Source organism: Capricornis sumatraensis, chromosome X (genome assembly GCF_032405125.1).
Source record: "Capricornis sumatraensis isolate serow.1 chromosome X, serow.2, whole genome shotgun sequence".
Classification (NCBI taxonomy): domain Eukaryota; kingdom Metazoa; phylum Chordata; class Mammalia; order Artiodactyla; family Bovidae; genus Capricornis; species Capricornis sumatraensis.
Window position 1 is genome coordinate 45904580 of NC_091092.1, and position 16474 is coordinate 45921053.

Consider the following 16474-nt stretch of genomic DNA (forward strand, 5'->3'; position numbering starts at 1 on the left):
CTGGCATTTCACTTCTCACTGACTCTGACTGGGAAAATGTTTCTCTCTACCTTAGAAATACTACTCAAATATAATTATACATGAACAAAAAGACCTGCCAGTGATCTCACACCAATTTTGGAAACATCAGTGTGAGTCTTCTTAAACTAATCAGACTGTACGTAAAAGTCTTGATTACAAACTCTTTCGGGAAAACACACTATTTACTATTACATATGGCTAAGCCATCACTCCTTGATCATTATTCTACTTTAAATGACCATTTTGTATTTCATTGCTCATCTTATTGGAGAACCCAGCCCACATTGTCTGCATGTGATTATAAAGGCAGAGATGAAGACATTAACTCATTAGTGTAGACCTCTTTTTATATTTCCATATATGTATAATTTAAGATGGTTTGCATTTCTCTCACAACCTCAAAATAAATGTAACCCACACTAGCTGTTATTTTATTATAGGCAAGTGACATTACAGTTCCATCTGCTATTTAAAGTAAATGTAATAGAATAGAATTTTAATTCAGTCTGGCATAATAGTTAAAAGGATGGACTCTAGAACCTCACCATGTGGACCCTATCCCTTACTAGCCATGTGCCATGGAACAAGTCACATATTCTCCCTGTGCCTTAGATTCCTCAGCAACAGAATAAAGGTAATACTAGTCCCTGCCTCACAGAATTTTAGGTGGATTTAATGAACTAACACATATAAAGAACTTAGAATAGTAACTTAAACATAGTAATGTTATATAACTGGTAGCAGATGTATTAACTGCAAGCCTTCACCATACCTTTTTTTTTTGGCCACACCACACTGCATGCAGGAATTCCCTGATGAGGGTTCCAACTCCTGCCCCCTGCAGTGTCTTAACCACTGAACCACCAGGAAGTCTGCCCTCACCATACTTTTAACATGGCTATGTTCCTTGTGAATCTACAGGCGTTTAACTATTAAGAAATGGACTGGCATCCTACCTATTCAACACTGCACTAGAGTTCCTCAGTTCAGTTCAGTTCAGTCACTCAGTCGTGTCTGACTCTTTGCGACCCCATGAATTGCAGCACGCCAGGCCTCCCTGTCCATCACCAACTCCCAGAGTTCACTCAGACTCACGTCCATCGAGTCAGTGATGCCATCCAGCCATCTCATCCTCTGTTGTCCCGTTCTCCTCCTGCCCCCAATCCCTCCCAACATCAGAGTCTTTTCCAATGAGTCAACTCTTCGCATGAGGTGGCCAAAGTATTGGAGTTTCAGCTTTAGCATCATTCCTTCCAAAGAAATCCCAGGGCTGGTCTCCTTCAGAATGGACAGGTTGGATCTTCTTGCAGTCCAAGGGACTCTCAAGAGTCTTCTCCAACACCACAATTCAAAAGCATCAATTCTTTGGCGCTCAGCCTTCTTCATAGTCCAACTCTCACATCCATACATGACCACTGGAAAAACCATAGCCTTGACTAGACAGACCTTAGTCGACAAAGTAATGTCTCTGCTTTTGAATATGCTATCTAGGTTGGTCATAACTTTTCTTCCAAGGAGTAAGCGTCTTTTAATTTCATGGCTGCAGTTCCTAGCACTGTTAAAAAACAACAACAAAGAAACAAGTTATTAGATTTAGAAAGGAAGAAAATAGGACAAGTATTAATCAAGACAAGTTTACCTACATAGAAAACCAAGAGAACAGAGTCAAAAAATTTTGGAACTAATAAGCGGGTTCAGATACACTGCTGAAAGTGGTGTTGATGTAAAAAAAAATTATTGATATTTCTACACACTAGCAACAGGTATAAATGCAGTCAAAATGTTTAAGTGTCATTGATACTGGCAACAAAAATCTTAGATACCTAGAAATAGTCCAATGAGAGTTGTGCAAGACCATTACATATAAAATTATAAAAATTTTAAATGAAAGTTATCTTAAAAATCTAAATAAATGGAGAACATGAATAAGTGGTCATGGGAAGACTAAAAAGAGTAAGGGTATTTGAGTTCCCTGGTGGTGCGGTGGATAAGAATCCAGCTGCCAATGCAGGGGACACAGGTTTAATCCCTGGTCCAGGAAGATTCCACATACCATGGGGTAACTAAGATGCTGCACCTCAACTACTGAAGCCAGAGCACCCTAGAGCTTGTGTTCCACAAGAGAAGCTGCTGCAATGAGAAGCACCACAACTAGAGAGTAGTCCCCACTCACCACAACTAGAGAAAGGCCACGCACAGCAACAGAGACCCAGGAAAGCCACAAATAAATAAACAGAGTAAGGGTACCAATTCTTGACAAATTAACCTACAAATTCAATGTCAATTATGAGAGTAAGTTGTGGGTCAAACTCCCAGGGCTCAAATTCCAATGTAGCCACTTGCTATATGACCTTGGGCAGGTTACTTCACCATTCTGTACTTCAGTTATGTTGTCAGATGAATAGAGATAATGTATGGTCTTCCTTTTTGGGTTTTTGTGAAGAATAAATGAAATAATAAATATATAAAGCGCTTAAAGTATTCCTGGCACATTGTCAGGTGCTCTAAAGATGTTACCTATCATTGTTGATGTTATATTAAGAACTACAGGTCCACAAAGACAAGAAACAAACACTTTAAGGAATAAGAAATAAAACTGTCCTATGTGCATTTAAAACAATACTAATAATTGTAAAAGGCAAATTAAAACTCTACATTATTTCTCCAGTCATACTGGCAAAAATTAAAATGTGTTGGCAAGAATATAAGGGAAATAAATGTTTTTGAACACTGTGAGAATATAAATTGACACCATTTTATAGGAAAATATGACAGTAACTAACAAATTGTAAAGTGTATATACATTTTAAAATTTATTGTGTACATACTTTTTTGGTTTTTTAATTAATTAATTAATTTATAAATTAGTCTTCGTGGCTGCAAACAGGCTTTCTCTAGTTGCAGAGAATGGGGGCTACTCTTCATCATGGTGCACAGGCTTCTTATTGCGGTGGCTTCTCCTGTTGCAGAGCACAGGCTCCACAGCGAGCAGGCTCAGTAGTTGTGGCACGGCGGAATCTTCCAGGACCAGGGCTCAAACCCATGTCCCCTGCACTGGCAGGCAGATTCTTAACCACTGGGCCAACAGGGAAGTCAGTGTATAAGTTTTTGATTGAGCAATTTCATTTATGGCAACGTATCCTACAAAAACCATTATGTAAGTACACTAAAATGGAAGGGTGTTTATTGTCATATTATCTGATGATGGACAGGGAGGCCTGGCGTGCTGCAATTCATGGGGTCACAAAGAGTTGGACACAACTGAGCGAATGAACTGAACTGAACTGAACTGAATTGTTCTGTAATATAAGAAACTGAAAAAATCCTAAAGATCCATATTATTCAATCGATGGAAATAAAGTGATGGTGCAAATTAAAACATGGAAAAATGTTCAAGCTAAATTTTCTGGACGAATATACAGAAATCATTCACAGTGGTAAACTCGGAGGGTGCAAATAGAAAGGTTATGTAGGTTTACATACAGGTTATGTATGTTTATGTATGTTTAGAGTTTTATTTTCTACTTGAAGCATGTCTGAATTTCATAAAAACATCACAAGGTGAGAGCATCATTTTTATAGTAAATTCTTCTAAGCTTTATTTAATTAACGTGGTTCCCACTGTTAAGCATGTTTCTCAGCTTGATATAACTATGTTAAGCTATCTTATTTGAAGAAGTACTAAAGACTTTCCCAATTCAGTAGGATAGAATGTTTAAATTTTAAATTTATGAAAACTTTGGAATGGTGATTCGTGAATGTTTCAGTTCTGCCTTTTCAGGTGCATGCTAAAACTGATTATATATTTCACCAGAGCCAAATGGCAAAGGTTTCAGTTCTCTGAATGCTGGAACACTTTTTGTTATTTCCCTATATATCCCTCCCCTAGACAATGAAGAGTCATACTCTTAGGCTTTCTTTAGTCAGCAAGGAATTTCCCCAGCAGTGGTAACTCTGGGGTGCCTTCAACATTTAAAAGCACCACTCTTGATACCTCAGTGTGGGGGTGTAAGGGGACCCTGTAAGACAAAATGCTGTAATTGCAGAAAGGGAACATTTATTTTTAGCACTTCTAAAGAGCCTTCCCAAAATGAACTTCCACTTTTCCTCATTCCCACGATCAGTTCTGACAGTCGACATGCCTGAAAAAGTGTCTCCTCCAAGCCTTTCATCACAACCACTCCACTCAGTGGCTCATTCTGTTCTTTCTCTCCCACGCTTCACCATGAATGACCTATTATTTTGGATGTCTTATCTAAAATCCTTCCCATGTAATGTGACTACATTTAATGTATGTCTCAGCAGATATGTGAAACTTTCTCCCTACAAATTTCCCTTATATGCAACTTTTCCATCTTTCCTCATTTTCACAATGTCATGTAGTTTTTCTCAGTTCTCTGTTTCTAGCCTGAAATCACTGCCTTCATTCTCTCAAGGCTTTTGTGAATTAAATTTGCTTTGCTAAGTATCCTACTCTTATTTTAAATCTAGGGGGTTGATTATGTTCAACTCAAAAAGTGTTACCTAGGCTTAGGATTTTTCAGTGCAGGTGATGAGGTGGCAAGTATTCACATGCTGAAATTTGTTCTTGGGTGTTTGCATTCAGGAACTACTATCTAAAACTGATGTGCTTACCCAGAGCAGGGAAGCACGGTTCAACTTTATACTGAAGGTTCAATCCAGTGCAACACGAGGGGGAAAAGGCCTCCAGATCAGAAAGAGAGATGTAAAAATTATTCAGACTCCAAGATAGTGCATATAGAACACTTTATCAATCTTTTTTTAAAGGCTTCAAAATCCAGTATTTGAGTTTAGTATGTTGCAGTATACAAAGTCTATATACAAAAATAAATTTTATTTTTACATACTGGCAATGAATAATTACCAACTTAAATGAAAAATAGTGATTTTAAAGTAATTATCAGAAAATATGAAATACATAGGGATAAATCTGACAAAAGGTATAGAAAAACTATATACCAAAAACTAAATATCATTGTGGATATAAACTAATGAAGATCTAAATAACTGACAATGAGGGGTAAAACAACTTATCTATAGAGAAAGAGGTTTTAGTAGATTGAAGATGTGTCAAAAGATGTGTCACTCCTAACCCCCAGTAGCTGTCAATGTGACTTTATTTGCATAAAACGTTCTTTGCAAATGTAATTAAGTGAAGAATCTCAAGATGAGATCATCCTGGGTTATCTGGATGGGCCCTAAACCAAAGGACAAATGTCTTTGTGAAAATAAGAAAAGATACAGAATACACAAAGGAGATAACTAAAAGAAAAGATCAGCAGAAAATAGAGGCAGAGATTGGAGTCACACAGCCCCAAGACAAAGGTTAGACCCACCAGAAGACAAAAAAAGTGAGGAAGCATTCTGCCCCAGAGCCTTGGGGAAAAGAGCAGTCCTGTCAATACCTTGGTTTCAGACTTCTGGCCTCCAGGATAGTGAAAAAATAAATTTGTTCTAAGGCACTCAGTTTGTGGTAATTTGGCAACTCTAGAAAACTAATACACAGATACAAGAATTACAGTGGATATCTCATCAGAACCTATGCAAAAAAGAATGTGAAATGAAATACTTAATGTATTGAAAAAAAAATATTCACCAAGCTAGAATTTTATATCCAGCAAAATTGTTCTTCAGCAGTGAAGAGAAGATAAACTTTATCACACAAACAAAAAACTGAGGGAATTCATTGCCCATGCATGCATATTGCAAAAAAATAATGTTAAAAGTTCCTTGAACAGAAGGGAAAATATACAGATAAAAACCTTAGATCTACATACAGAAAGGAAGAGCATGAGAAAAGGGAAAAGAAATGATTTATTTTTCCTATTCTTAAATGCTCTGATAACTGTCTACTAACAATGTACTGGGTGATTATAACATATACATAAAATATGAATATAATAGCAGTGTCAGAAGGAATGGGTGGAAGGAATTAGGAATGCTCTTTAATAAAATACATACATTATAGGTGAAGCAGCTTTGTGTTATTTGAAGGTAAATGTAAATGAATGAAAAATATTTAATATTAAAAACTATGGAAACCGTTAATTAAAAAACCATATTTGATAAGTTTCATAGAGAAAAAGAAATAATATATGATCTCACTTACATGTAGAATCTGAAAAAAAATGAACTCAAAGAAACAGAGTACAGATTGATGGTTGCTGGGGTAGGGTGGGGAAGGGGGATCTGGAAATGGGTGAAGGTGGTCAAAGAATACAAACTTTCAATTATAAGAGGAACAAGTTCTGGTAATATAATATACAGTATGATAACTAGGTTAACAATATTGTATTATATATTTGAAAGTTGCTAAGAGTACATTTTAAAAGTTCTTACCACCACCAAAAAAAAACAAAGGTAACCATATGAGGTGACAGATGTGTTAAACTAACTTTATTGTGGTAATCACTTTGCAACATATACATATACCCAGGCTTCCCTGGTAGCTCAGATGGTAAAGAATCTACCTGCAATGAAAGAAATGTGGATTCAGTCCCTAGGCTGGGAAGATCCCCTGGAGAAGGGAATGGCTACTCACTCCAGTATTCTTTCCTGGAGAATTCTATCGACAGAGACTGGTGGGCTATAGTCCATGGGGTCACAAAAAGTTGGACACGACTGAGTGACTAATACACACACACACACACACACACACACACACACACACACACACTATATATATATATATATATATATATATATATATAACTCAGCACTTCCTAGGTGGTGCAGGGTGCACTGGTAAATAATCCATCTGCCAATGCAGAAAATGCGAGTTCAGAGATCCCCTGGAGAAGGGAATGGTGGGCTACAGTCCATAGGTTGCAGAGACTCAGACATGACTGAAGCAACTTAGCATGCACTTATAACAAATTATTATATTGTATACTTAACCTTCAGTTCAGTTCAGTCGCTCAGTCGTGTCCGACTCTGCGACCCCATGAATCACAGCACACCAGGTCTCCCGGTCGATCACCAACACTCAGAGTTCACCCAAACTCCTGTCCATCGAGTCGGTGATGCCATCCAGCCATCTCATCCTCTGTCATCCCCTTCTTTTTCTGCCCCCAATCCCTCCCAGCGTCAGAGTCTTTTCCAATGAGTCAACTCTTCACATGAGGTGGCCAAAGTACTGGAGTTTCAGCGTTAGCATCAGTCCTTCCAAAGAAATCCCAGGGCTGATCTCCTTCAGAATGGACTGGTTGGATCTCCTTGCAGTCCAAGGGACTCTCAAGAGTCTTCTCCAACACCACAGTTCAAAAGCATCAGTTCTCTGGCACTCAGCTTTCTTCACAGTCCAACTCTCACATTCATACATGACCACAGGAAAAACCATAGCCTTGACTAGACAGACCTTAGTTGGCAAAGTAATGTCTCTGCTTTTGAATATGCTATCTAGTTTGGTCATAACTTTCCTTCCAAGGAGTAAGCATCTTTTAATTTCATGGCTGCAGTCACCATCTGCAGTGATTTTGGAGCCCCCAAAAATAAAGTCTGCCACTGTTTCCACTGGTTCCCCATCTATTTCCCATAAAGTGATGGGACCGGATGTGATGATCTTCAGGTACTCCACAAAGGCACAGATTTGGTTAGGCCTGCATTTTGTGCCCTTCCCAGGTCTGAGCAGCTCAGGCATCCAGGTGCTTGGTGAGCACCTTCTCCCAGGTGGGCTGTGCATCTTATCACCTCCCCGGTCCCTACCCCTCGGTTTCCTGGTACACAGCGAGAGTGCCATCTCAGGTGTGCCCTGGGGAACTGATCTCTGACTGTGACCCTCCTGGCAGATGTCAACCATCCAGGATCCCAAGAAGACTTGGTTAGCAACTGGGAGCCTGCTCCCAGTTTAGTGAAGAATGCTGTCTCTGCGGCCGAGATTGCCCCTCACCTTCCAGGTCTGGCTGGCACCCACCTGCCTCCCTGCCTTCAGCGTGGTGGGGGGGAGGGGGGCACTGGTCTGCAGTTGGCTAGCTCTCCTCCGGTTTTCACTCAATCCTTTGTACTGTGAGTGGGCCAGGCTGTGCCTTAGAGCTTTTTGCAGGAAAGTTCTCTCTCTCTAGCTCTCTCTCTGGCTATCCCACAGTTTGGGTTGCTATCTCACGTTAGCTACCTCAGATTGTCTTCAGGGCAATCAGGCCTGGTCCTTACCTTAAGTATGCAGCCATGCCTCCCTGTTCAGCCCCTGCTCACTGCTGGTGGATGCGAGCATCTGGGCTACCTCTTCTCTGGGAGGTGAGGTTAGGTGCCTAATCTGTGGGGTGTTTTATTTTTTTCCTTCTGGTTATGTTACCCTCTGGGATTCCAAAACTCCCCCAAAAGACCCACCGGTGAGAGGGTTTCCTGGTGCTTGGAAACTTCTCCCCCTTCATGACTTCCTTCCCGAGACGGGTCTCCATCCCTAACTCTTTTGTCTTTTTATCTTTTATATTTTGTTCTACCTCCTTTCAATGAGAATGGGCTACCTTTCTGGGTGTCTGGTGTCTTCTGCCAGTTCTGAAGTTGTTGTGTGCAATTTGCTCAGTGTTCAAACGATCTTTTGATGAATTTGTGGGGGAGAAAATGATCTCCCGGTCATATTCCTCTGCCATCTTAGGACCGCCCTGAATGTTGAATTTTAAGCCAGCCTTTTCACTCTCCGATTTCACCTTCATTAAGAGGCTCTTTAGTTCTTCTTCGCTTTCTGCCATAAGGGTGGTGTCATCTGCATATCTGAGGTTATTGATATTTCTCCCAGCAGTCTTGATTCCAGCTTGTGCTTCATCCAGCCCAGCTTTTCACATGATGTACTCTGCATATAAGCTAAATAAGCAGGATGACAACATACAGCCTTGATGTATACCTTTCCCAATTTGAAACCAGTCCATTGTTCCATGCCCAGTTCTGTCTGTTTCTTCTGGACCTGCATACAGGTTTCACAGGAGGCAAGTAAGGTGGTCTGCTATTCCCATCTCTTGAAGAATTTTCCAGTTTGTTGTGATCCACACAGTCAAAGGCTTTACTGTAGTCAATGAAGCAGAAGTAAGATATAGATCAATTAAAAGAGGGGATGAAGTGGAATCATATTAAATTCTCAAATAAAAACAGAGAAGGCAGAAAAAGTGGAGGAAAATGTAGAATAAATGAAACAAATAGAAAACAGTTACAAATATATTAATAGTAAACATTAATCCAACTATATCAACAATCACTTTAAATGTGAATGATCTATATATACAACTTAAAAGACACAGATAGTCAAAGTGATATAAAACAATATCCAATCACATTTTGTCTACAAGAAATTCATTTTAAAGATAAAGATTCAGGTAGGCTAACAGTAAAGATATGGAAAAAAAATTTTTGTTTGGTTTTTGTTTTTGACTCTAGGACAAGGAAATCATTAGGGATACAGAGAGACATAACATAGTGAAAAATAAGTCAGTTCTCTAAGAAAATATAGAAATGTTAAATGCATATGCAACTAAAAACAAAGTATCAGAATATGTGAAGCAAAATCTGATAGAGATGAAAGGAGAAATAGGCAAATCTACTATTATATTTGGAGACTTCACTACCACTCTGAAAGTAATTGATAGATCAAAAAGGCAGAAAATCAGTAGAAAAACAGGTGACTTGAAGAGCACTATCAATCAACTTGATCTACTTGACGTTTATAAAATACTCCATCCGACAACAACAGAATACATATTACTCTCAAGTGACATAAAACATTTATCAAGATAGAACAAATTCAGAACCATTAAACATACCTAAAAGAATAGAAATTATACTAAGTTTGTTCACAAACAGCAATGGAATTAAACTGAAAATCAGTAGCAAGAAGGTAGTTAGAGTATCTCTGAAATGTTTAGAAATGAAATACCATACTTCTAAATATTTTGTAAGTTAAAGAAAAAAGCCCAAAGAGATTTAATATATATATATATATATTTAAAAATATAAAATGGAAGTATAACTTAACAAAACTGTAAAGAAAGCAGAGAGAAAAATAGAGTAAAAAAAATCAATGAAATTGAAAACAGAAAAACAATAGAGAGCATCAAGGAAGCACAAAATTGGTTTTTTTGGAAAATCAATAAAATTAATAAACTTCTAGTTGGGCTAGCCAAGAGAAAAGAAGACAGAATTACAAATATCAGAAATGAAATAGGAAGTATCACTTCTGATTCCATGGACATTAAAAGGAAAATAATGAAATACATTCACGTGTATTCTACACCTGGCAAAGCTCTCCTTCAGAAATGAAGAAGCAATATAGACTTTCTCAGACCAAAAAAAGTGAGGGAGCTCATCACCACTAGACCTGCCTTACAATAAATAGTAAAGGCAGTATTATATATATAATCATATACACAGAAAACTGTGAAACCTCAGCAACAACAACAACAAAACTGTTAGAAATAATGAACAAATTCAGTAAAGTTATTCCAGGATGACAGGCTTGGGCAGCTGTCTTCCACGGTGCACTCAGGTCAACCAAGGAAGGACTCCCAGACCCTGCCAAGCATGAAAGCGAGGACCCTTATGGAGGGCTGAATTATCTGCCCATCCCAAACAGAGGGTTGCCACAGAAACGTACCCAAGACCCCAAGCAGGAATGTCAGGAACAGGTGCCACCACCCTACCCATTTCATTTCTGCAGTGGGCATCTCGGGCAAGAAGGGCCTTCTGAAGGCAGGGGATGCAGGCCTAGGAGAAGATGAGGGTGACCCCGACCCAGAACACACAGGGAGCCATGCAGAGCCCCCTGACCCTGCAATCAGCTCCGATGGACCCCCACACAATCCTGTCAGGTGGAGGCTCCCTTTTCCTCCCTTCTTGGGGAGGGAAGGCTCCTTATCTGAAGGGTGAGGCATCAGGTGGACCCAGGCAGGGCACTCACAGAGTGCCATGGTCAAGGTGAAACCTGCGGGGTTTTCCCAGCAAGGTGCCTCTGAGGGGCAGCAGAGGAAGAAGTCCAGGCCCCGCCAGAGGTTGGTTGGATTTAAAGTGAGTATTCAGAGTGAGGAGAGCAGGCCCGCTCAGTCTCTGGCTCTGGCATGCTCTGCCCCTGCCTTTGTCCCTGGGAGACCTCAGGCAAGGGTTCTGGATGTGTCTCAACTTCCACCCCAGGGAACTGAGGCACAATGGCATTGTCGGTGGGGGACACAGGGTGGGAGACATGGAGGTGAGGATGCGGAGGATCCCGCCCTGTGAGGCTGAGGGGAACTCCCTGGGGACCCAGGGGCCCATGATGCCTACCTTGCCTGCTGTCAGACTTGAGGCGACCTGAGCAGGGCTAGGGAGCGCTGCACCCCTCTTTGTCTTCTGACTTCTGTCTCTGGCACCTCAGGGCAATGGTGGTTGCAGGATGAGGGGACAGTGGGCTCCAGGTGGGCTGAGAGGTCGAGGAGACCCACAGAGACCTGCTCTTCTCTACCGTCAGAGGCTCAGGGAGGCGCTTCCATCCTCCTGACACCCCACCCTCCCCGGCGGCTCAGACATGGTGGCCTTCACCCCACAGAAGCCCTCTCTAGTCTGAGGAAAGGAGTGTTTCTACATGACAGGAACCCCGACACAGACAGAGTTGTGCAGACACCACCCTGCCCCTGCTGCTGGCCCCAGAGACCCCACAGGCCTGTCTGGCAGATTCCTGGCCTCTGGCCTTCTTAGTAGGCCCTGTGAGGTGGCCGCTGTGGTCTGAGGGGTTCACCCTTGGGTCAGCAGAAGGAGGAGCCCCAGCCCTAGCAGGAGTGGAGAGGAGGACTCTGAAGGTAGGAGAGGGAAGCCCTTCAGCTGTGGAGAGATGGATCTCTGGCCTCATCTCACTCCTGCCATCAGCCGCAGTAGACTCCCAAGTAGGGTTGCTCCAGTACGCTGTGTTGCCCACCCCACTACCCCGGCCCCGCTCCCTTGTCTGGTCTCTGGGAGGCAGAGCCTGGGCCTAAAGGGTGCAGCTACAGGTCAGCTGAAGGGTAAGAATGCACGCCCCCCTCCCCCGCATCTGCTGGTTTTGTGAGGCTCAGTGCAGCAGAGGGATGAGTCTCAGGCTCTGCCAGGGGTCTACTGGAGGATTGGACCCACTACTGAAGAACAGATGGGGCCCACGCCTCCCTGCCCCTGCTCTCAGCCATCAGGGACCCAGGGTGTGTGGTTGAGTGTGGTACCCCTTCACTCTCTCCTCTGCTATCTCAGGGAAGTGAGACCTTAGTTTCAGGAGGGTTACCTCAGGTCAGCAGAGGGAGGAGTTACAAGTCTCAACATAAGGACTCCCATGAACCCCCGATTCCAGGAGAGTTGGCTCCCCAGAGTTAATCCAGCTCTTATGTCACCCCAGGGAGGCCCTGGGCAGGTGTGGCCAAATATGGCACCCCCCTCACTTCCTCCTCTTGGTCTGAGGAATGTGAACTCTTGTTCTGAGAGTTTTGTCTCAGAGCAGCAGAGGGGTCGGTGCAGGCCTGCCTGGACAGGAGAAAGATGAGGCCTCTCAGTGGGCATTGATGGGACCATCCACCTTGGAGGTGTGAGGACATCACAAAGTCTGGCCTTCCCCCTCCTGTCAGTGCTCTGAGTTGGGGGCAGGAGTGTAATTGCAGCTGCAGCCTGAGGTGCCCCTTAGCTCCTCTTATAGGGATTCACGTCATCCTGGGGGTGAGGGCCATGGTCTGAAATGTGTGTCCTCAGGTAAGCTGAGCAGAAGAAGCCCAGACAGGGCCAGGAGTCAGTCAAGGTGATGTCCCTGAATGTCTGCCACACCAGAACAGAGGGGACACCACAGTGCCCAACCTTGCACACTCTGCTGTCTTACCTGGAATCTGCAGGCTAAGCCAGCTAGTTACACACTGAGGAGCTTTCTTGGGATTCTTAGGGCACAGATCAGTCAGGAAGACAGGAGACCACAGCCCCACTCCAAGCACTATCTACGGGAAGATCTGTTAAGATAGCCTTGGTCAGAGCTGACAGGATTGAGTTTCTCACACTCTTCCTCTCTTCCTCAGATCAATTAGCTCTAATCACCACCTTCTGCCTACGTCTCTGCCTGCCACCCTCAACAGCATCACCATGCCTCACAGTCAGAAGAATCAGAGCCACAAGCTTGAAGTAGGCCTTCAGGCTGAAAAAGAGGCTCAGGCCCTGGTGGGTTCACAGGTTCCTGTAGCTGAGGAGAAGAAGGCCACCGCTTCCTTGCTCTCTTCTTTGATCCAAGGCACCCCAGAGGTTGTGCCTACTGCTGGGGCACAGAGTGTTCCCCAGAGTTCTCAGGGGGCCTGCTCCTCCTCCACTACCATTGAAGCCATTCCACTTAGCAAATCAAATGAGGGCAGCAGCCAAGAAGAGAGTCCAAGCAGCTTCCAGGATCCCACGTTCTTGCTCAGTGATGTGCTAAACAAGAAGTTGGCTCAACTGGTACAGTTGATGAGGGTCAAATATGTAACAAAGGAGCCCATCACAAAGGCAGAAATACTGGAGAATGTCATCAAAGAGCATGAGGATCACTTCCCTCTGATCTTCAGCAAAGCCTGTGAATGCATGGAGATTGTCTTCGGCATTGAAGCAAAGGAAGTGGACCCAACCAGCCACTCCTATGTGCTCCAGAAGATACTAGGTCTCACCTACGATGGGATGCTGAATGACGGCCAAAACATGCCCAAGACCGGCTTCCTGATATATATCCTGGGTGTGATCTTCATGGAGGGCAACCGTGTTACTGAGGAGAGAATCTGGAAAGTGCTAAATATGATTGGAGTGTGTGCTGGGCAGAAGGATTTCATCTATGGGGAGCCCAAGAAGCTCATCACCAAAGATTTGGTGGAGGAAAGGTATCTGGAGTACCAGCAAGTGCCCAACAGTGATCCTCCATGCTATGAATTCCGGTGGGGTCCAAGGGCCCATGCTGAAACCAGCAAGATGAAAATCCTGAAGTTTTTTTCCAGGGTCAATGGGGTTGACCCCACTTCCTTCCCATCCTGGTATGAAGAAGCTTTGAGAGATGAGAAAGAGAAAGCCCAGGAGAGAGCTGCCACTGGGGATGCTACTTCTGCCATGGCCAGCATCTAGGTTCATAAATGACGTTGGCCACATACTTATTGCCTTCTGTCAGATTTTAGAATAAATATTTTTCTATTCTGTTAAACCTGGCATTGGAATAGAAAGTTCCTTAGAAACCTGCAAGAGCCCAACAATAAAATAGATGGGATCAAGAAACAGAAGAAAAAAATGTAAAATGTGGTTATCCTAAGAATCCTATATCTCTTTTTGTCTGCAGTTTTGTAAAGTTAAAGATATACACTTATATTTGCTTGGCTAATTAAACAATGTATGAGAAGTTAAATTCTAATAAATGAGAGTCCTGGCTCACTGGCTTATTTATGCTTATAGGTGGGTCTTAGAGGTGAGAGAAAAGCTTAGAATTGAAAATTGCCCCTGGAAGTTCCTCTGGGATCACAGAGAAACAGAGCCCACTCTCCATCTGGAGCAGGTGTGGAAGATGTCCTGCCCTCTGTCACCACACCACTAAATACAGTGTACAAACTTGGTGTTCAGTACACATCGCCTAAAAGGATTTCCTGAGAAAAGGCTGATATTTCTTTGAAGCAGTGCCCATAGGCTGGCACTTTTTCCATGTTGGGAGAAACAGAGCCCATGGCACTGAAAGGACATTTAATTATTAATAAGTTATCATTAGTGTAATTTGGCCAACCCTAAGCAAGGGCCAGATCTTTGCTAGGGGTGAAACGAATGAAAATAGTAATTTGGATGGAAGAGCAGTTGGGAGGAAGGAAAGGGTTAGTCCTTGACTCAAATTCTGGGAGTTTTGAGTTGCATTCAGCTGGGGAAGACCTCCCAATATCCAAATTAAAGATTACACCTACTAGCAAGGAAAATTTACTGAGTTTTGTTTACAAAGCAACATTTGAGGCTCAGTTGTTTTATGTTGTAGAGTGCTGTATATTCTCTGAGATGCCATGGAGCACACTCTCACATGCGCACACACAGACACACACATACACAATCCCAGGAGAATGGTAGAGTCTAGGGTCAAAATCATATTAGAATTATTGTGATTATTAAAGGTCCATTAAATGCCAGGTCATGTGCTTGACAGTCCCAAAAGTCAGGGTTTGTTAAACCCACTTCACAAATGAAGAACCTAAGGCTCATATTGGCCACTTGGCCATGGACCCTGTATCACATATCCAGTAAGTGACAAAGCTGGGACTGGATTCCTGGTCTGAATTCACTGAGATCCAGGCTGTCCCCACTCCTCCTAGCCTGAGGCAGACCTTTTGTCTCTTAGTTCATTTCTCTTCCCAGTACTGCATTATGGCAACAGAAAGAAGGGCCCTGTGGCCAAGGTACTAAAAGCAGGACCAAAGAAGAAAGGTGATGATGAGAATTAAACTGGATTTCTGGATTGTGTGTGGCCTTAATTTACCTCTGACCCTTGTGCCTGAGCCCCAAGGCTCCTTGAAAGCTGACTGTGCCTAGGTGCTGACACTTTTTCCTGGGGTCTGGCACTTCCTTGCATTACACACCCTTCCAGTGGTCTTCCTTCATGTGTGCTTCTGTCCAACTCTGGAATGTGGCCTGCTAATCAGCTTATCACTTCCTCTTCTCTGAAGACTGTGCCCTGCTCCCAGTGGAACAGCCCCCAATATATCAACATTATTTTAATTTGTTTCTCCCCTTTTCTCATTAGGTTAAGCAGAAAATTAATTTAATTCCTCACCCATATAAAGACGGATTTAGGCAGTGAAGTCCTGAGTAAAGGGATTCCTCAGGGCAGGATTTAATGTCAGCAGGACCTTTCCCCTTTGTTTCAAGAAGCAAGCAATGAGCCAGAATGACCAGGAGCCAGGGATACAGATCAGACAGGACACAATCAGTCAGTGAGGGTCGTTGAGAGCATCCTGGCAAGAACAATTGCCAAAGTCCAGAAAAGAAGCCACCTACAAAACCAGTTTAGAAGAGGCCCAGGCAGGCTGGTGGGGCTCTCTGAGTCCGGAGTTCAGGGGCCAGAAGAAGAGATGGTGGGGAACCTGGGTGGATGGTACTGAATGCCTTGTAAGAATAGGCTGGACACTGTTTACAATAGCTAGGACATGGAAGCAACCTAGATGTCCATTGGCAGATGAATGGATAAGAAAGCTGTGCTACATATACACAATGGAATATTAATCAGCTATTAAAAAGAATGCATTTGAATCAGTTCTCATGAGGTGGATGAAACTGGAGCCTATTATACAGAGTGAAGTAAGTCAGAAAGAAAAACACCAATACAGTATACTAACGCATATATATGGAGAAGGCAATGGCAACGCACTCCAGTACTCTTGCCTGGAGAATCCCATGGATGCAGGAGCCTGATAGGCTGCAGTCTGTGGGGTCGCTAAGAGTCCGGCACGACTGAGCGACTTCACTTTCACTTTTCATTTGCATGCATTGGAGAAGG

The 16474-nt window shown here is 42.9% G+C and overlaps 1 protein-coding gene across 1 annotated transcript; it reads left to right on the forward strand.

Moving 5' to 3' along the window:
- Window positions 1–13083: 13083 nt before the first annotated feature.
- On the forward strand, window positions 13084–14079 carry LOC138070693 (putative MAGE domain-containing protein MAGEA13P). The gene has a single exon (XM_068961922.1). The coding sequence runs from the start codon at window positions 13084–13086 to the stop codon at window positions 14077–14079; it is 996 nt and encodes a 331-aa protein (XP_068818023.1).
- Window positions 14080–16474: the final 2395 nt, after the last annotated feature.

What these genes read in the sequence shown, in the direction of transcription:
- LOC138070693 (XM_068961922.1), top strand. Translation starts at nt 13,084, where the DNA reads ATGCCTCACAGTCAGAAGAATCAGAGCCACAAGCTTGAAGTAGGCCTT.